At 35.7% G+C, this 21928-nt stretch overlaps 1 protein-coding gene across 1 annotated transcript in view; it reads left to right on the top strand.

Moving 5' to 3' along the window:
- LOC150104633 (neuroglobin-1-like) overlaps nt 1–21928 on the top strand; it is a 94238-nt gene that overhangs the window by 60418 nt on the left and 11892 nt on the right. Inside the window, exon 3 of the mRNA XM_090395235.1 lies at nt 12717–12948. Within this exon, the coding sequence (XP_090251361.1) occupies nt 12717–12948 (232 nt within the window). The remainder of the gene's footprint in view (nt 1–12716; nt 12949–21928) is intronic.

The following is a 21928-nucleotide window of genomic DNA, read 5'->3' as shown; positions in this document are numbered from 1 at the left end:
CAACAGTGACAGACTATAGAAGGTTGACCAAAGAACTGGACGAAAGAGGCATCCAGTATCATACCTTTGCGCTCAGCTCCGAAAAAAACTTAAAAGTAGTCCTTCATGGTGTCTGTGAAGACATTGACACAGCTGAAATACCAGCTGACCTAAATTCTCAGGATCTGCCTCCAGTCAAAGTCAGCAGAATGTACAAAAGCAGACAGGACGCCCATGCCATTAGTCCTTGTTGAGATTCATAAAATATACAAGGATATTTACAACTTAAAAACAGTCTGTGGTCTTATAGTCACACCGGAACCACTCCGTAAAAGATCATCTTCTGGGCAGTGCCACAGGTGCCAGAAGTTTGGCCATGCCCAGAATCTATGCAGAGCGGAATATAGATGTTTAAAATGTGGAGACAGCCACCCAACCAATACCTGCACAAAGCCGAGGACAACCTCGGCCAAATGTGCCAACTGCAGTGGCCCTCATCCTGCGAACTACAAAGGATGTACTCAGCACCCAAAGAACAGACGGATGGAGGCAATCAAACAGCCCTCCTCCTTCAGTACAAGAACACCAGAGGCCCAGACATCAAAACCGGAGACTCAGCGGCCACAGTCGGAGACCTCCAATAATAGAGACACCCGAAAGCAAACAAGAAGCTATGCCGATGTGACCAGTACAATTGGACCAATTCCTGAACAAAATCAACCAACAGCACATAAAAACCTAACAGCTGTTATTACGGCCTCACTAGCAAACATGCTACAAAATTTCAGCCTATCAAACCCTACTGAAACGTCCACTAAAAGATTTCTTCGTGAAACACAAGTCATCCTCGCAGCTCTCATAAATGAATAGTAACAAACTCATTCCAGCATCTCTCCAGATAGTTGCTTGGAACGCAAATGGCCTCAAAAACAAAATTCTGGAACTCCGAGACTTCACGTCTAGGTATCAACCAGATGTTATTTTAATCAGGGAAACTCATTTAAAAGCCTCAGACGATCCTACAATAAGGGGCTATCACCTATACAGAAATGACAGACTACTCTACAGAGGCGGCGGCACTGCTATCTTCATTAAAAACTACATTAAGCCCCACTCTGTGAGCATTCCTTCAACCACTAACCTTGAGATCACAGGAGTGGAAGTAGTCACCAGCTCCACTGGCAAACTGAAAATCTACTCAGCTTACAACCCTCCCCAAAAATCTCTACTTCACTCTGATCTAAATGCCATCTTATGCATCAGAGAGCCCACCATTATTGCCAGGGATCTGAATTCCAAGCATCCTGCGTGGAATTGTACAACCACAAACAAGAATAGTTGTATCCTTTACAATTACTTAGGATCAAGCAACGCTGTTGTGGCAGGTCCCACCGAACCAACTCATCTTAGTACGTTCGGCACTGCTGACATCCTGGATATAGCTATCCTTCAGGATATTAAACTTCAATTCAGCATCATATCTATGGATGAACTATCATCCGATCACAATCCAATTCTACTACAGCTGGGAAATCAAGAATACCTATGTCCTCCTTCTCACGCCTACATTGCATGGGAAAGACTGTCAGCAGCACTCAAGGATTATATTGGACCTGTTCCTCACATACGCACAAAAGAAGAAGTAGAAACTGCAGTTACAAATCTCACACAACAAATGAATTCTGCTTTAAAGGTAGCTTCCTCCTACAAATCTGCCCGCAAACCAGATCGTTTGCCTGAAGACATCATGAACTTGATCAGAGACAAAAACAGAGCTAGGAAAAGATTCCGTAACACGTGTGCACCACAAGATAAAATAAATCTAAACAGATTAAATGGGGCAGTAAGAGATGCACTCAAAGCCCATAGAGACCAAGTATGGGATGAAAATTTATCCTCCATTTCACCTACTGATCACTCCATCTGGGGACTACTGAAAAATATCAAAAACAAAGACAGATCCCTTCCCCCAATATTCTCTGACTAGGACCTTGCTAACACAGATGTAGACAAAGCAGAAGTTATAGCATACAACTTAGAGGAGTAATGCAGGCCTTCGTATGGAAACCTTGACTTCGACCACATATATAAGATTCACAGCAAGGTCAGACACTCACTCAAACTTCCTATCTCCAGCACTGATCATATTACACCAACATCACCTGCTGAGATATATGACATTATTAAAAAATTAAAGAACAAAAAAGCTCCCGGGCTAGACGGCATTACTAATCGGGTGATTAAACTTCTGCTCCGAAAAGCAGTAGTGCACCTGACCAGTATAATAAATGCAATTTTAAGATTTCACTATTTTCCTTCTACCTGGAAACAGGCTGATATAATTCCTATACATAAGCCAGGCAAAGACCCACACCTACCGCAAAATTATCGTCCAATTAGTCTCATCTCAAATCTGGGTAAGGTTGCAGAGAAGGTCATCCTCTCACGACTCCAAACCTCAGTAAATGACCTAAACATCCTCCCTAAAGAACAGTTTGGTTTTAGTCAACACCATAGTACTACCCAGCAAATCCACAGAATTGTGGAATACATCACCACCAGCTACAACTGGCACCAGTGCACAGGCGCTGTTTTCCTAGACTTATCCAAAGCATTTGACAAAATCTGGCGTTTTGGACTCCTGCACAAATTTATCTCAGCCGGTACCTCACTAGAAATGGTTCATTTAATTCATTCATATCTTCAGAATAGATCAATGCAAGTAAAAATCAACGGTTCTACATTCTCTCAGCGCCACATCTTTGCTGGAGTGCCGCAGGGATCTCTACTGGCTGTTTTCTGTATACATGTCAGACATCCCACACAATCCGATGACTTCCATTTTGGCCCTGTATGCGGACGATACGGCAATAATAACCAGATCTCTCAAACCCCATTTCATTACCAGAAAGCTTCAAGAAAACATTCTAAAGCTGGAGGGTTGGTTCTCCAAGTGGATATTTGAAGTCAACCCCCAGAAAAGCTCAGCCCTTCTTTTCTCAAAAAGGCCAATGTGTTACTATTCAATACTAAAATTCCCTGGCAGACAGAAACAAATTATCTGGGTGTAATTCTCGACAAAAAGCTATCTTTCAACCAACACATCAAGTCTTCGTGCACAAAGGCATCTAAAGCCATAGCTCAGATCTATCCGCTAATTAATAGAAATAATAAGCTCAGCAACAGAATCAAATTGCAACTATACCAGATGATAATTCGTCCTATAATCACCTATGCCTCTCCTGCCTGGAGCCACACCTCTAATGCTAACATTATCAAAATACAGCGAGTGCAAAACAAGTGCTTGAGAAAGATTCTGAACGCCCTGTGGTATGTTAGAAACAATCAACTCCATAGAGACACAAATATTCCCTATATTTTCTCTTTTCTACAATCCTTAGCATCCAAGTTTTTCCTAAAGACGTCCACACATCCCAACGATTTGGTTCAGCAAGCTGCAGCATACTTGGCAACGGACATATTCAAATATAAAAGACCGAAAGCTATATTAGCCTCCTATAACGATGCTTAATCTCCATGCCCATTCAGGGAGAGCGAAGTGCTCATAAGTTTAACCCTCGCTGTAACCACAACAGATAGCGGGGGAATATGAAAAGCATTTTGCTTCACCCCTAAAGACATAAATGTCAATTGTCAATATAACCTAGTAATAGATATACCGTGAGATGCGGTGATTAATACCTTTGGAGGGTAATGGATGGCAATGCTGTAGCCAATGAAGTTCTAACTGAGGCTCGGCTATTGATGTTACCCCCTACCATGATCAGAGCTTTTATAACTCAATAACACCTTATCCCTACACTGTCCTCTACAGATAACGGGAAGATGAAAAACATTCTGCTTCGCCCCTTTAAGTCAGTCCTTATAAAGACTATAACCTAGTAATGCGTTAGGTACTTAACTTGTTGATATTCAAACACTTCTCCTTCCTCTAACATCCTGCTCCTCAGTTTATGATGGTACCAGTAAGTCAGGTATTTTTAGATAATTCTTCCATCCACACGACCAAGTCTGTCGAAATGAAATTGTTCTATTTGATCTGTATCAAACTCCTTCTGGGGTTCCAATGGGTTGGAACAGACATTCATTTCAAGAGATAAGTGTTTTTTTTTTCTTCTTCTTTCCCCTCAAACCGTATCACAATAGCATTGCCAATATTGCATTTTTGGCAGTTATCCAATACTGAGGTAGGAAAGGCCTGAATTCAAATCCAGTCTAGGACGTGAAGAACTTTCATAAAGGTTTCTTTATTTGAAAGTGAGTTAGCTGAGTTATTTGATCCAGTGATTGCTGAAAAATGGCAACACTTTTGCGCGCCATTGTCCAGAACTGTTCATATCTGCTGGCGTTAATTCTTCTACGCACCAAAGGGCCAACTCATACCAGGAGAAACAGCACCCCTAACTATAACACCTCCACTACAGACTTCTCAGATGGAATGATTCGCTCTGTCATAAGGAATTCCCCCCCCCCTCATTCACCACACTTACTCATCTGATCGGAAAAGAGTATCGTGATACTTCTCTGCATGTAGAAAGACCCGGGTTCGAATCCCGTGTACGATGAGGAACTTTTATCGGGTATTTCAATCAGATAGTAAATTATCAGTCTCATACGGGTTAGAGACTGATAATTTACTATCATTTACCACCCCCCCCCTTAGAACAGGCAAACCGGCTCTGTGAACAAACACACAGACCTGTAGGCATAAATACCTTCATTTAGTATGCAGCAGAGGAGTGACATGCCACCTGTATTCGTTGCGACTCCTAACCATTGGACTCTACCGGTCCTAAGAATGGATGGGTTGAAGAAGATGAAGCCGGCTGTGGATTGCCAAACATCAACGGCAGTAGAAAGAGGGACTGTGCACCTCTTTATGCTCCTAATTCGAATTCCCTAGATTCTTTGAGGTTTTAGTGACACCCTTCTTTCCATTAGTTCCTGCATCTCTTTGCTGAGGCGCCACCTACAAATTACCATCTGTCGAAAATGTTGTCTACAGCTGACATAGCCCTTCACTAGTTTCACACGTGACAACAGGAAATTACACACGTTGGTATGTTTCATTCTGAAACAGGCGATGTTCTAATACTTTTTTCAGTGATGTGTGTATAGTCAGCGCTTGTAATATAAATAAAAGTTGGTCATCGGCCTTGTTACATATTATAGCGAAAGGGTTAGGTTAATATAAATCATTTTAAGCACGTTATTCATTCTGTCCAGATTCCGCTTGGGGGGGGGGTAGTAGTAGTACCCACAGTTCCTCAGTACTTACATTGAAAATGTGTTGCCGCCCACCAGACTTCGTTATTACAGAATAAATTATTCATTTTGTCGTATTACAGCTTAAGAGCTTTTAGTGTAAAAACCTCTTTGAAGTACTTCAACAATGAAAGCTTTGAATATTCGGTTACTAAAATGGTAACACGATCACTAAATGCATAATAAAGTCGTCTGCTTTATGTAGTGATTATTAATTCACTGAATAACAAGAAAGAGAATTACAAATGTGACACTTCTTTCGTATAAAACTATTCTTTGTTTTCTGTCACCTCTTTCTAAAATATTCTGGGCGTCCGTCGAAGTGAAGTGGGTTAGAAAAACATCCCTCTAGCAAACGACCTTTTCGGTGTTCTCTGGAGAGGATTTCAATAAAATTCTCAAGCGTATTAAAAAGAAGCTCTTTTATTTTTTAACTCCCTCGTTTGAAGATGAACTTAATCCAATAATGAGATAAAAATGTGAAGCGAAAAAATGCATAAAATGCAACAATAAAATTTTGCGCTTTTACCAATTATTGGAACGAGTTCTCTTAATTTACACCAACTAAACAGCAGCTGTTGGCTTTGCATATGCGACTGATTATAGGCTGCATCGTTAAATATGGTTAGTGGGAATGATTATTTTTTATGCACATCCGCCCAAAGAGGAAAATATATCCATCTTGAAGACACTGTATATGCTGGAGTAATGCCGTCAGTTGTATCTCTGACCTTTAAAAATAATTGCTGTAATATAAAACCTTGTCTACTCTTTCGCCAACTTGCTACTGTACACTAGAGAAAATGGGACTCCAAGCACTAAATTTCTTTTCTTTTCTACAAAATATTTTTTATTAAAGAATAAAACGTCTGTAATTATCTTTTAGGCGAGTCTTGTAAAATTATGATAAAAATAATGCCTCATCACAGTCAGTATCTTTTAGATATCGGGTAATATTTTGCACAACATTGCAATATTTTACGAAGACTTGGTTTTTATACCATTACAGAGTCATATTTATAACAACGATACTTCTTTATTAGTTCTTGGAAACATATTGTTGTCTGCTGGTCCTGAATGCTAATACTGCTGATAGCCTTGGACCAGTAAGGGGTTATAAAAAGGTATAATGGCAGCAATAAAGAAAAAAGTAATGAAGATGTACATGTTGGCAAAATATGTTAATTCTTGCAAAATATTTCTGAGGCCATTAAAGCACAACGGGGTTGTATAATTGAGCAGGAAGTCTTGAGAAATGTTCAGGAATAAATTCTCTTAATATTAATATATACGATTTTAGTGGAATTCATGTAAGTTCTGGTTATGAGATTTGGTGGAGGAAACTTTTTAAGCATTCTCTCTCTCTCTCTCTCTCTCTTTTTTTTTTTTTTTCAGGTATATTTTTACGATGTCTGTGAGCTGAGAGTGTCGTGACCAAAACCATATTGTTATGTATTGTCTTGAAGCTTTGTTATAAGTAGTTACGTTTTATGGGTCGTTAACAAACAACCAAGTGTTTCATTTCAAGAAAAAATGCAAATAAAACTAATAAATTATGTTAATGATAGACAGGATTATAATCTTTAGCTTTTATACAACTTTTGGAACTAAAATAAATATTTTATTTCTAGAATTGTGCCATTTAACTTTCTGGTAGCTGTATTAGGGAGTCTTGTCACAAACGGTGTATGTTTAGTCACTTTGTATCCAGAGGCAAGGGTGTGTATACACACGAAATAAATACGAGACCCGAAATAACTAGTTGAAAACAAGGTCTCCGAAGAAGATAACTTTTAATGTGTTTAAATTAATAGAATTATTTTGAACAAGGAAGTGGCGCATCTTTTTTTTTTTTTTTGGTTTAAAAACTGTCAGTTGTTACCAACTTATGTGCAACAAATATTCCTGGGCATAGTTTGGAAGAAAAATGCAATGTTTATGTGGCGTTTCAACAGTTGTACACATGCCATGGTTTGAAATTACATTTATTGATTTGTTAATATCGACTTATAAAAGTCTGGAATTATTATTGACGAAATGGCTATTAAATATCTTCAAACATTTTTTTTAATTATATTGATGAATATAGTATGGACCCGCTACACCAAAACCGATTCAGCCACAGTCAACTATTCTGCAACGTAAAAAAAAAAAAAAATCTACAATCATCGGATCAACGAATTCTTTGGACTCTTCCTACAGAAATAATAGGGAATTTGTGTAAAGAGAATTAGATTGGTTAGATAGAACGTGTAAAGAAATGAAGGACAAATGTTACAATTCTAAAAGGACCAAGCCAATTATATGAAGGAGTTAACTCTGTATTTCCTATACTTTGTCTATCATATTATTTTTTTTCGTAGTGGTGTCAGTACAAACCAGATAACCTTCGACGGATTGGACTTCATTAATTTTTTCCTGCAGTGCTGCTTAGTTACGAGAATGGATTCTAGTAAATGCTTAAAACGATTTGTGTGTTAAGGAAAATCAAATACGTTAGCATAATCTCGAGTCCGAATTAATCAATTCGTGTTTAATCTCGAAATCAAATATTTGGTGAGAAATCAAACGAACTCGAGTATTCCCGCTCAATCATCGGTATTTGCAGTCTGAACTCAATCGCCTTGTGCTAACACCGTGGATTGTCTGTCATTCTCTTAACTAGGAAGTGGGAATATACATAGTCACTTGAGTGAAAGTGACGCCAGGGCCTCCAAAAATACATCGTGAGTCGAAACCGAAAAAAAGCACTTTTGACAAAATAACAATTTTTGGTTCCGTTGTTCAACCCGCAAAGCAACGCCAATCGTAGCTGATCCACCATCCATATTCCAGGAGACGTAACGAAGCCCGTTGCATGACGAAATTGGCGATTGTTAGCAGTTATGAAGAACGAATCCCCTAGTCCTACTGGTAAGATGGTCCGTTTGCAGAAAACGCGTCTGTACTGCAATCGCGACATTTTCTCCTGCGTTGGTAAGAACTGGATTCGAATTTAAGTGGGAAATTAAGTAATTTCGTCTGAATGAAATAGCCTCTCCCATGCGAGGGTGAATACTCTATCCACTCGCCATTTGATCGCAGCTAGTCTCTTAATCTTACCTTTATATTATTAGTTTCGGGCGGAAGGGAGTGCTATTTTCTTCTATAAATAAATATGTCGTCAGTACCGAATTCAAGTCAAGAATATGGCAACCTAGACCTTCTTTTGAAGGTCTAGGTTTAGGTTATTGTACATTCTGGTTTAGGTTATTGTACATTCTGGTTTAGGTTATTGTACATTCATTTGCAACTTACCAACAGGATCCTCAGTTTAAATATTCTCCAACTGCCATTGCATTTACTCATCTTGCTGTAACACTCAGAAAAGCACTCCATTAGAGCAATTGCAAAATAAAGTGACGAAGTGAGGATGAATATTTTCGTGAAACGCACTCAATTACATCTAAATTGCCTTTTTACTCTATTTTATGTCTTTTGAAGTAAAGATAATTTCACTGCGCATAATAATTTTCAATCTAGAATAAAACTAAAATAATCAACACGTTATCGGCTAAACGGTACGAATATATTGCACTCCGCTAAAGTATTTATACACGGATTTTATCTAACAGCTAAATTGTCTTTTTCCACAACGTGCATACTTTATCTAAATAACATTTCTAGTTTATAGCAATATCCATTACTCATTTGTCAACTTATTCTTCGTTATTTATTCATGAAAAAGCAGCGAACACTATCGTAATCGATTCGCTTTATTTACATAGTGAATTTTGTTTGTTCAAATATCAAGGCTTAATTTTCTTTAAACGATCTGACATTGTTTTCAGTTTAATTTAAATAAATTGAGAATGTTATAAGTCCCTTGTGTTGGCTGATTAAGTTAAATATTCTACTTACCTATATTCTTAGTTTCGTATAAAATTCAATTACGAAACTAATTCGCAATGAAATGTCAGTTAATTTTCTTCGCGGTTAGGAAACAAGTAATTTGCTGCTGTCTCCCATAGTAACCGATAATTTTAAATAAATAAAGAAAATAGGTTTAGTCTTCCGTTTTTTTTTTGTTTTTTTTTAGTATTTCCTTCTTTATTAAGTATTACTGAATAATTAGATATTTACATTGTAAACGTTCTAAATTTAAGTATTAATATCCCGAATTTGTAAAAAAAAAAAAAACTTTGAATTGGTAACGCACATCATTCTCGATAAATAACATAATATGATTACGTTCGAGAATTATTTTTGACCTGTTTCATTGTTTGCTTATTCGCTGTATGCATGCTCCTGGTAGGGTAGCTGTAATTTATAAAATGCAATTCAGCAAGAGCGTCAGTTGGCGCAAATGAAGGAATTCAATAGATTAGACTCTTAATAATATCATTGACACGATATACAAGCAACTCTATTGCCTTTCGCTTGCAACCCCCCCCCCCCAGTCGTAAAATTCTACTAATTTCTTTGCTAATACGGCCTTTCTATTCATGAGTTAAACTTGTTGTCATAGACATCGAGAAACCCAGCACGCGAGTGCACACACACAAAGCGGATGATGTCAGATCCGATCAGCTAAGTAGTCATTCAGTGTCACACCGAAACGCACACAATTTCCAAGAAATGTCCGCCTGAAAAGTTGGTCCCATGTGGGACCAACTTTTCATGGCTGACTTGCTGCCTGCCTCATGCTAATGATGCTCTGGAGACAAATGTTTAACTTCGGAAAGTCTAGAAAGGGGGGGGGGGGCGGGAGTTTCCGACAGATAGAAATTTCTCGTAAGCTATGGTTACCGCAGTTGCTATTTTTATCTCAGAAATACAAGCTAATTTATTCTTAATGATATCCGATCTCAGAAAATAACAAGAAAGTCGTATATTCCAAAGTTTTCGGAGCTTAAGTCGCATTTGTTTGATTCCATTTTGGTTATTATACGTTTTGTAATCCTAATGTAAAACAGTACAGAAAAAAATACACTAATATCAAATAAAGTTAATTTAAAAGAGAAAAATGTAGAAGGCATAACGCAGGATGTTGTATTAATGTTGATGAACGACAGTCTTCTTTCATTCAGCTTGGCAGAAATACTACATTAAGATAAAATAAACACAGTTAGAATGATGCATTATGGGTAAGAGGAGCGATTGTTAGTGGAACTTCAATTGGGATGAGTAGCTAACAATATTCAAAATGATTGATTTTAGTTTACTTGGTGTTGATCATGGCATTGATTAGGGAATAGTTTTAAAATGACGAAAAGTAGTTGCGAGTTGCGAATGGGAATTCCTCCGATGTATTGATGCAATTGCGTCCCGTATAAATGGGGGTTTTGTTACAATAAGTAAATTAAAAGAGATCCTGGTCATGAATGCGATAATTCTTTATTTTTTAATGTATGGGGGGGGGGGGGTTTGTTAGACGATTGAGACGCTCAAAGATATTTTGCCTAGCAATGCTAAGATTTAATTACGTTATTTCTCTTCGTAAATATCCTGCCTGCTTGCGAATGCCAATTATAGCATATAAAAATTTCCTTTGTATAATTGCGCCTAATTGATGTCACCCATTCGAGACTTTGCATTCCACATTATTGTTTACGTGCTTTTGTTAATTTAAAAGGAAAACAAAGCTCCAAAGAGGCTAATTATACTGTCATTACACGGTTAATTACGTTGTAAACAAGTAAACTGTTAATCAATTTCGCTGTTTCGCAGCGATAGGATCTAGTTTAGCAATAACGAAGGTCATTATCAAAGATCCTATTAGCTCTACAATGTAATAATATTTGCTCATTAATTATATTAGGTACACAAATGAACACACATACTGTAGAAGTTCAATAATTTTAATTGTTGATAACTCAAAGCTCTCGAAATACTCAGGCAGATACTCAGAATTATTTTTCCCGAGCTGGTGAAGCAGCATCCTATTTTCCTGCACTATTCCATCTGATGGATACTCTATTTCATGTCGTAAACGCTTAATCCATTTAAATGTTATTATGAAAATGACCTGGGAGAATTATATACATATATTGAATAAGGGAATTGTACTGTTTTGGCTGTTCGGATTCTGTTCGCTCCCCGTTGTATCAAGCAGGCCTGGAAGGAAAACGCACGCCTACAGCATATTAACACACGGATGCATCCTAGCCTATTACTGTACGTTCAACCCATATTTAATCTGCAGCTGGTGCGAAATGCTCTTGCTTATTGAGATGATTAATCTGGATCATCAGTTCAATGGACAATAATACAACAGATGCAATAGTATTCCTTGCACAGTAATATCATTTTGGTTATTGCTGAGATTTTGCTATCAATTGTGCACATTCAGTTGATATTGCAACATGTAGCTGCTAATACTTGTCCAACTAAATGAAAACCTAAATAAATTGGCCGATTTTGTTCCTACATAAATCATTGACCTTTTGTAATACTCAAGATCTCTTTATAGAATCAGATTCTCAAGTAGGAGAAAGCAAAGAAGGTATTCGAGACAATCTTATTAACCATTGCATTTTTAAGATGTTAGACTCCCGTTCAATTCTATTGCTATCAATTTACAGAAATTTCACACCATAAATTCGCACGATTATCAACACAATCGATTGTAGTATAAGACCCGTACATAAAAGTAACATCATGCAATAAATATATGTAAAATAGAAAGATGAAATGTAAATATACACTTCAGATCTTAACGCAGCAACGTCCTGCCAAGAATTGATTCACACGCCGTCTGGTTTTGAAATATGTGTCCGATTATAGGATTTTATAATTCATTTATAAATAATCTTACAGTAGGAACTATTCGACCTCTCACAATCCTTCCCCCCCCCCTCGTCCTCAACTCTCGATCCAGAAAGTTCACCGATCTTCGATGTTTAAAAAGAGCGCCGGTACGTATTACCGCCAGCAATTCCAGTCGAGTCTCTTTCATTTTGTATGATTATAAAAATATTTAGTACATTATATTTTATTTACCATTAATATCTTATTTTAATGCATTTTTTTTTTAATTCTGTGACATGATTCAAGGTTGAAGAAATGAATTTTTTTGTTTCCTTCAGCACCAAGGGTCGATCCATGAAGGGGACAGGAAAAATAATTGCTCCCCAAAAAAACAAAAATATATTTTAAATTTTAATTAAAATAATCAAAGGGAAATGATTAGTAATAAATTATAAATTAATCAAAAATTTGAAAAAAGTAACAATTTTCAATAAAATTATTGTAATAAAATAATTTCTTCTAATATCCCGCTCACTCCTCAAAATATAAAAATTCATTACAGAATATAACGTTGATGCTACAAAGATCAAATATTTACTATTAGTACTGATATTGTTTCATTAAGTGATTTCATGTTATTTGTTATATGCATATCTTTATTAAAAACAGTTATAAATATCAATTTAATCTATAATCTTTTTCTTTTGCGTGATTGATATCAGGTTATTCCAAGAAAACGAGGACATTCTTCATCTTTTTGAAAAATTTCAGTACGTCAGAACACACGAACTACACAGGGAAAATATGGAACTTGCCCAACACGCCTCCATAGTGATGTCCACACTAGATGAAAGCATCCGAGCCCTTGACAACGTCGATTATTTTCTAGACTACTTACATTCTGTTGGAAAGCTGCACACCAAAATACCAGGATATCAAAAAGAATATTTCTGGGTAAGTAAATGATTGTTATTCATCTTGATAATTCCGAAATTTATAGTTTCAGCTTCACACTCGCTGTATTCTGTTTACATTGACAAATGAAGTCTACGCTTCTTATATAAGCATTGTTACAGGAGGTCATAGACCTCTACAGTCCATCTCCATATTTCTTGCTTGATAGACTACAGACGCAACATTCCATAACTTTTCATGCATACTTATTCCATAAGTATGCATGTATTATCGAATTTATCATTTTTCCCTATTTTATTTGTTTTCTTTAATATTATCATTATTTTCAGTAGTTAATATATAATCATCCTTTGGTTCATGCTGCATCAAATTCATTCATTTTCTTCTAAAAGATAAAACAATGTCTGTCGATTCCTTACTTGTTTTTGCTCAAAAGAAAATAATATTGAACAAAAACAATGTCTCCAGACACTCAAAAGACGTGGAGATTTATTGTTATTATTTTACACATGCGCACACAAGGATCAATTTTCTAAAGAACTCTTCGTTGTGGAGACAATTTCACTGCTTCCCACGTTGCTCAGAATATTCTGAGAGTAATAAAACGTTAGAAACTTAGCGAAAAATGGTGCTTTGTCCATGAAGACTTTCTACTCTGGTATCATGAATTCCTCAGAGTGTCCTTACTTTCATTTTGTAAAGAATAATATCTTCATCTCACTTCAACAAAATGACTTTATTGATCATCTTTTCGAGTCAACATCTGTATTCTTTTTTGGATTATTGAAGAACCAGGAGAGATCATTCAAGTATGATGAACTAAATAGATTAAATGCAGAAAAATTGCAACTATGCGAATGCTTGCACTACCTTTAAGTCCCTGTACGGTATATAAATCTTGTTTCGTAATCTACAAAACTCAGATATCTCATAATTTATTATTATGTTTTTTCATTCTATCGGATCATGTACTTAATTCATTCTACAAGGATATACTTGCAGGTAACTACGAATGATTCAATACGGTACCGTAGAATCTCAACATGTGCTTCGCCTCTGCGTCACTAGTTTAGTTTTATTTCTAATTATTTTATCTTACTAACTTGTTCAATTATTTTCCTGTGATCTCTAATTTACATCTTATGGTTTCCTTGGCAACTGTCATTGTTTTAGTTTTTTTTTTCTGTTGATGTTCTTATTTTTTTCTTTCAGCTGCATTTGAAAGCATTTAATAATCTTCGAAAGTCATTTTCTGTTCGTAAGATTATATCATTAGCATATGCAATTATTCTTAATTTGTCATTTTTAATCGGTATTCTACACTTTTCCATTTTGTTTATTTCTTTTATTAATTATTTCATCCATCACTAAATTAAATAAGATGGGACTTAATTAGTCACCTTGTTTAATTCATTTGGTTATTTCTGTCCTTGTGCTGTATAATAGAACTGTTATGTATATATTCTTAATTATTTCTGAAATTTTTTGGTATTTTTCTCAATTGTAATGGGGTTATTAAGTCTTAATTGTATTCTATCTAATGTCTCAGTCAAATCAAAACAAAAATTTATTGTATTCTAATGATTTCTCTGTTGTTTGCTTTAATATAAATATTACATGTAACGTTAATCTATTTTTACAAATGAAAATATTAATCCTCGAGAGGCTTATGTACACGATATTAATAATATCTTCATACTTGACATTTACAACGAAGTTCGGGAGAGAAAAAATGGTAAAATAAACCATGTGGATTTTTCTACTTTCATTTTTTTTTTTTTTTGTGCCAAAATTTCTGTCGTTTCATCATCTTTATCAAAATGTCTTATTTCATGTTAGCTTGCTTATTCTTATTTAGTTATTTATGAACATTTTTCGTTAAGCCCAATTTTAAACTGAGAAATTATGGTAATGAAGATTTTATGGATCTATTGAATCATTCTTTTTCCTAGGAACAAAATCCTGCTTAGCAAAGTCAGTCAATCTTTATGAATACAATGGAGGTGTTGCACTAAAACTTCATATAATGTGAGCATTATATTGAAACGTGCATAATTACCATGCTAAAAGTTTGCTCGAATATTATATGAACAAGTTGAGCAAGTCGCATGAAAACAAATATTGCTATGTCTCATTCGGGCACTTTTATATTGTTCAACAATACATGTATAATAAAGTATTTATTATACAGACACTTTGCAAGTGCCAGTTTATTGATCTTTTTAATGGAAGAACACGTTTACCGAAATCATATCTTATAAAATCAAGACTGTGAAATAAAAGAGAGAAAAAAAATACCAAAACCTAATGCATTACTTGATTAAACTGTTCCTCTTTATTTTTTTGATTCCCAATTTTTTATTAATGTCATCGAAATATATGACACAATGATAAGTTCATCAATGTACTATATTGTTTCTCGAGCATCTTAGCCATAGTAGTTCAACATCTTCAAGAGGTTATATATATTTAATGGCCGACAGTAATGCATCCTCAGTACATACATCTTGCTTCAATTCCTTGCTTCATAGCTGTGCATCCAATACTGTTTTTTTTTTTTTCATTCTCTTTGTTTCCTTGTTGCCACACTTGAGATTAGACCTTCTTGCGTTCTTATTAAGGGTCTTTTCCTGACGCTTTCTCATTTATTTGGACAGCAACGAGTTGCCATTTGTTTTATGTGGTTCTGAAATGGTTAACAGTAGACAAGTAGCGAAGATTTACGACCTCTGATAGTCGGTCTTTCAAATATATGTTCGAGAGACCTGCCTACCTAACAACCTTGCGGTATTTGCTTCCTCGTTCTCTCCATTTCAAAGGAAGAAGAATGCCACTTTCTGTTCCACGGTAGACTATATTCTTAAATTGAAAACGTTATTACATTTATATTTGCATTCACTCAGTATACTTCCTATTGCTCTATAAACTACTGGATTACTACTTTGCTTTGGTTTTTAAGATGTTTTTTTTTTTCACCTTTCAGCTCGGTCCATTTTCTGTAGAAAACTTTCTTTAAAAGTTTCTTTCAAAAAGAAATTTTGAATATATGATTTTTAGCATGTGATTTTTTTTTTTTTTTTTTGCACTAATTAGAAACTTAGAAAATGTATAGCTGAAGTTGTTATAAAAGTTAACAGCAAAATAAAATAATAATAATAAATAAATAATAATGTCATTCTAGGAATTTTCCAATGCCTTCGTAGTAAGGGAATTGGTCTGACACTAATGTCAGCTTATTGGAGGCCTGAAGTGGCTCGAAAATTTTCTATATTTAGTGTAGAATTTTGGTTAGAGGCAATGATTCTTATATCCGATTCAAATTAAAATCAGAAAATGAATACTTAATTATTTTTGTCAATCCCACACGCACTGAAGATTTGTGTCCTATCGTACATTTAGTATACTGTGGGTAAGATAATCCAATCACCCTCTTCCTGGATTATCTCAAACATCAATGTCCCAGAGGGATCCGACCCGCATCCTGCTGGTTGAAAAGCAAAATCAATAACCAGCCGAGAAATTTCACTTCAATGAAATTAATTTGTAAATGAGGTGATCGTTTGACTCCATTTGTAGCATTTTTTCATCAGTTTTTATCTATTTTTGTTCTTTTTCTATAAATTTTGCCAAGTTTATTTTACATAATTACGAAAGTCAACTTACACGAGATTAGAACAGTCGTATCAGTATTCTAATCCACTGTGGCTCTTCCACTATATTTCAACTCCTTGGCGCAGTTGCAACTGATAAGATAGTAAAACTTTACTAATAATTTAAAACTTCTTACAAATCTTTTAATTATTTCGCGTATGTATTTGATTTCCTCATTTTCTTTTACAAGCTGCATGTTGTTCATTTCCAAGCCGTCATTAGTCCAACAGGAATGTTGCCAAAACCTTCTGTTCCTATAACATTAACTCATTCTCCTGCACGAGCTAATTTCTCTCCCACTTTCTCTCTACATTCTACGTTTAAGTGCGCATGGATAATTTGAAGCAGTTTGTCTTCTTAGTGCACACTACCTCGCTATGATTTCTTCCAGCATAAAATTCCTGCAAAGTATTTCCAATTTGCCGATATATGTCATCCTCTTCCTTTATCTTCCTCGAAGAAACTCTTAACAGCTTTTTAATGTGTTATTGTGAGAACTTTTAAAAATTTAAAAACGAAGTGTGTATGCCGGCAAAGCCTTTGGAATGTCGCCAACATAATCTAATATTTTGCAAAGACGCTGATTGCCTTTTAAGATTTCTTTTTTTCACGTTTTTGGGTATTTTTATAATCCAGCGGTTGGGAAATATATAAAATTAATGAGTCATTCATATACAGTTTGTCTGAATTCACATTCCAAAAATTTAACGAAATTTAGAGAGGTATTCAGTTACAATAAATTGGAGATAGATTTATTAATCAAAGCTTTTTTTTTTTTTTTTTTTTGCGCTGAAGATCCGGTGAAAGAATCGAGTTGATTGAAATTAAAGTCGAAGCAACTGCAGCCACAATGTATTGTTAACAATTGTGCATATTATCTGGTGTATTAGTAACAGTTGTGTATGTTCTCGTAGTATTGTTAACATAGTGTATTGTTAACAATTGTGCATGTTTTCTGGTGTATTGTTAACAATTGTGCATGTTTTCTGGTGTATTGTTAACAGTTATGTATGTTCTCGTAGTATTGTTGACATAATGTATTGTTAACAGTTATGTATGTTCTCGTAGTATTGTTGACATAATGTATTGTTAACAGTTGTGTATATTCTCTGGCCAGTTTGGCTCATTTGCGAGAATAAAAAACGAGTACCGTTAGATTTCAACAATTTACTTAAGAAGTATTTTTAACCAATCAAATCTTTCTCCTTTTCGTCCTTTGCTTGATGCGTATTTTTTCATGTAGCGGTTAAGTGTACAGTGTATTTAAAAACTACTTTGGAATCAATACTGGAATCTAATTTTAACTTTTATGGTTACGAAAATAGCGCATCTAATCTTACTTTGCTTGACTGCAACTTTTTTATGTATATCTCAGTATATAAATGTAGCGGAAAAGTCGAAGTGGGGATAATAAAATAAGCTCTGTGTAGAATTCGTGGTTCTTTTTCTACGATTGAAGGATTACTCAAAAGATTACACTATATTCAAATCGCTCTTTGTAGAGATTATCTGGTTTAATGAACTTGAACTACGCTTACGTTATAATACTGGACACTTAAAAAAAAAGCCTTGTAATATTTCAGACTGTAAACTGGTTAATCTTAACTCACTCATCCGTTAATTTCTTTCTCTTTTTTTTATTGAAAATTTTCAAGAGAATAGTTATTTATTTTATGTTATTTATTATTATTATTTTTTTTTTTCGTAATAAGATATAAAACGGATGGCATTAGCTTTCCCTAACGGAAAGTTTGCTTTTCTGGCTTTAACGAGCTATTAAAAAAAATAATAATTAAAAAAACATCGCTGTAGAATGGATAAAATGAATTTTAATAAACTTTTATGCAATACTGTCACCCTACAGATTTTTACCCGCACAACGCATCAGTAGTATACCGAGAATGCTCTGTGGCTGAAGACAGCTTGATGTGAGCTAAGGGAAGACTTGAAAGAATTGCTCAGTCTAACTTATGGGCCACAACTATGGGTCATAAATGACAGTCAATACAATAGTGATTTCAAAGAGACATTTGAAAACACACAATACGTCGGATCATGTTGAGGATGGAATAAAACAGCAGGCGACCTCACAGAGTTACCTGCTAGAAACAGTGATCTATTGAAAATAGTGGGCATACAGAAAAAACATGCGCACGCCAACAGCCTGGAACAACTTGAACAGACAGTAGCACGAATTAGTTGGTTTAGATACCACAAGTCAATGGTGGAGTGGGGGTGAGGGAAGTTTTCTTACCACACTCTGGGTCTATAATAATTACTGTTGGTTAAGAGTAATAAAGTGTCTTTTATCCATAATGTTGCAGGATGCAGCATTCGCGAATAGGTTCAGAAGAATGAGAATTTGCCATACTTCATTCTCGTGTTCAATCGCTTGATCTCAACCTACTTAATCAAATGGAAGTTTGATATGAGTTTGAGTCTTTTGGCACCAATTCAGACTGTTCTCGGGTTAAAAGAAATGCAAACTGCTCTTAGTCTCAATATTTTTATGATAATCCTCCCCACGAAAACTTGTAAACTTAAATGGATGGTGGGTTCATTGTCCAGAAACGCTGCTGCTGCCTAGAAACTTAAATTGGTGCACTCTTCAAGCCGATTCGGTCTTCTGGGGGTTGGTGGTCTCAAAACTAGACGATGAAATTTGTCTTCACTTGATGACATTCACAGATATCCATGCCACAGTGGGATTTGTCATCAGCCTGTTGTTCGAAAGCGGAGGCCTAACCACTTGGTCAGAAAGGCCAGCAATCATATGACAACGAATTGGATTCACGCTGTTTGTAATTGTTGTATGATGTGATGCTATTCTTTATGAAAACTTAACTTCCCTAAAGTTTATTTAAAGTAAGATAAAATCTATATAAAAAAAGATGTTTCTGTAGAAAAGTGAAGAATTCTGTTAATCAAGAAAAAAAAAATAGAGAGAGAAAATGAAAGAGAGAAATGTAAAAGTGGTGGTATAAAGAGAAAGCAGCATGGCGGAGGAGGAATCAAGAACAAAAGGGAAATGAGGAATGCAGAAAGTAATGGAAACTGCAAGGAATATAAGGACGTAACAAAATGAGAAGTTAGTAAGACGAAAGAAAAAGATGGGAAAGGAATTTGGAACTGATAAAATAAGGAAGGGGAAAGGCGGATATAAAAATTAGAATTATCCAAACAAAGGGAGTTGGCTGGGAAGCATCTGGGACATGATGAAGATGACAACGTGACAGGTGAGAAAGAAATTGCAAAGGGACGAGATGGAAATTAGTGTGGAAGGCTACTAAAGAAATGTGCCAAATATTATTAAGGAATCAGAAATGGCAATTACAGACGAAGTAAAAAGAGGCTTTAGGGAAAATAAAAGATAGCAAGGGGCATGAGATAATTTTATTATCTCAGTTACAACTCTGGATGGGAACGATGTGGAGTCGTAATTGGATAATAAAATTCCTGTCGGTGAGAGAGAGAGAGAGAGAGAGAGAGAAGAGTTTACAGAACTTTTTGATGCGATATAGAAAGAAGAAAGAAATGGGAATTACTATAATGTGATAATGACAGAGGGATGAGGTTAATGGAATTTTGAAACACATTGAAAAAGATATCAAAGGCTCAGACCGAAACAGCTGCAATCGTTTCGATTTGTATCGAGGCGAGTACTCGAAAATATGAGGAGGATAAAAATTAGAATTATTTGTAGATCTCGAGAGAGTTTTAGACCGGAACAGTGTCAAAGAATGTCGTATTATGAACACTAAGAAAGACAGCGATGCTGAGTATGACCAGTGTAATTAAATTAATGTGCTAGGGCTCCAAAACAACATAAAGACACGTCGTAATACGAATTCAATGTAGGATTACATTAGCGGTCGTTCTGAGCACACTTCTGTTTATTACAACTCTGTCTGAAATGCTGACAACACAAACACAACGGTATCTGCTGTATGCCGATGATTTAGTTATAACATCTGAATAAAAAAAAAAATCCAAAAAAAAAAAAAGATCCAAAAAGATCTCCAAAAATTTGTGGAGTACAAAGAAAATTTATAAATAGAAGGATTGAATATAAAATGTACAGAATGATTTAAATGTTTAGTAGTCATCTTGCAGAGATGGAGGTAAGTTAGTAAATAAGCAAGATTTGAAGTTACGTATGATGAAGAGCTTCCTATGAATCTGAAAATAAAAATTTACAAAACTGCTACGACCAACTCTGTTGTATAGAACAGAAACATGGACTCTGTTCATGTTTCTGTTCTATACAACAGAGTAGTATAGAACAGAAACATGGACTCTCCGAAGATGTGATCAAAAGGAGGTGCTACAAAAGAAACATCGTATCCGAAATGAGGATATACTGTCTCTATTGGTCATAAGATAACAGGAAGAGTTAGGAGCAATCGTGTTTTTTTTTTTGCGGGGGGGGGAGGAGTCGTACATGTATGGAGAAGGGATATAAGGAAAGAAAAGAAGGGAGCGATTAGGAAAGCAATTGATCTGATGAATGGAAAGCATTCTAGAAGGGCAAGAAAAAGATGGTAGGAAAGTATGAAGAGACGAGAAACTACGGAAAAGGGTGCTAAAGCTAGTTAAACTGCGAGAGGACAGTCTGAATGACAGACTACAGGAGAGACCAGGATTAAAATACTGCAGAAATCAAAAAACTTTGTCATCCCTTAAGAAAGAGACGAGGGGGGGGGGGAGGCTAGACCCGAACCATACTATGTTGAACATTCTCCCCATTAAATTTTTTTAGCTGATACAGCTGAGACAAGATATGAAAGGTTGACGTCTCATATGTTTGTCTTCAAACTCTAATTCTTCAGTCCGTGTGCAAAAAGTGTACGGTGGATTCATCTGGACACAACTTCAACGTCCTATTTAAAGCGTCGAAAGAGAAAAATCCAGGTTCGGACAAGAACTTTTATACCGAAGGTCAGTTAGTTGATCATACGAAGAGAATGGGGTTTTATTCTCACAGAAACTCAAGTTTTTCAATCCACAAAATGGACCAACTACCAGAATACTCGCAGTTAACAGTCGTATTACAAGTGGTGTCACGGCATTAGTTGATTTAGCCGTAATTCCATACAACAAAGTAGGGCTCTTTTTCCTGTAATGTCTTTTGCCAGAATGAATCCTACAGAAATTGAATATCTCTTCTCCTAACCGCTGTACATTGAGTAAAAGAAGGGTATCAGAAGTGCTAGAGTGCTCCGGGTCACTCCCTCACTGTTTGGAGTCCTTAAATTGGCCGTAATCCCCCCCCCCCATTGGGGGCCTTGATTCTAACAATTGTTAAGGACCACACGATTTAAAATTAACCTCCACATGCATAATAATGCAATCTATATCGCTTTGCATA

Source organism: Typopeltis vanoorti, chromosome 7 (genome assembly GCF_054136105.1).
Source record: "Typopeltis vanoorti isolate ZY-2024b chromosome 7, IOZ_Tvanoo_1.0, whole genome shotgun sequence".
In the NCBI taxonomy this organism is placed as follows: Eukaryota; Metazoa; Arthropoda; class Arachnida; order Uropygi; family Thelyphonidae; genus Typopeltis; species Typopeltis vanoorti.
This window is presented reverse-complemented; position numbering and strand designations above follow the sequence as displayed.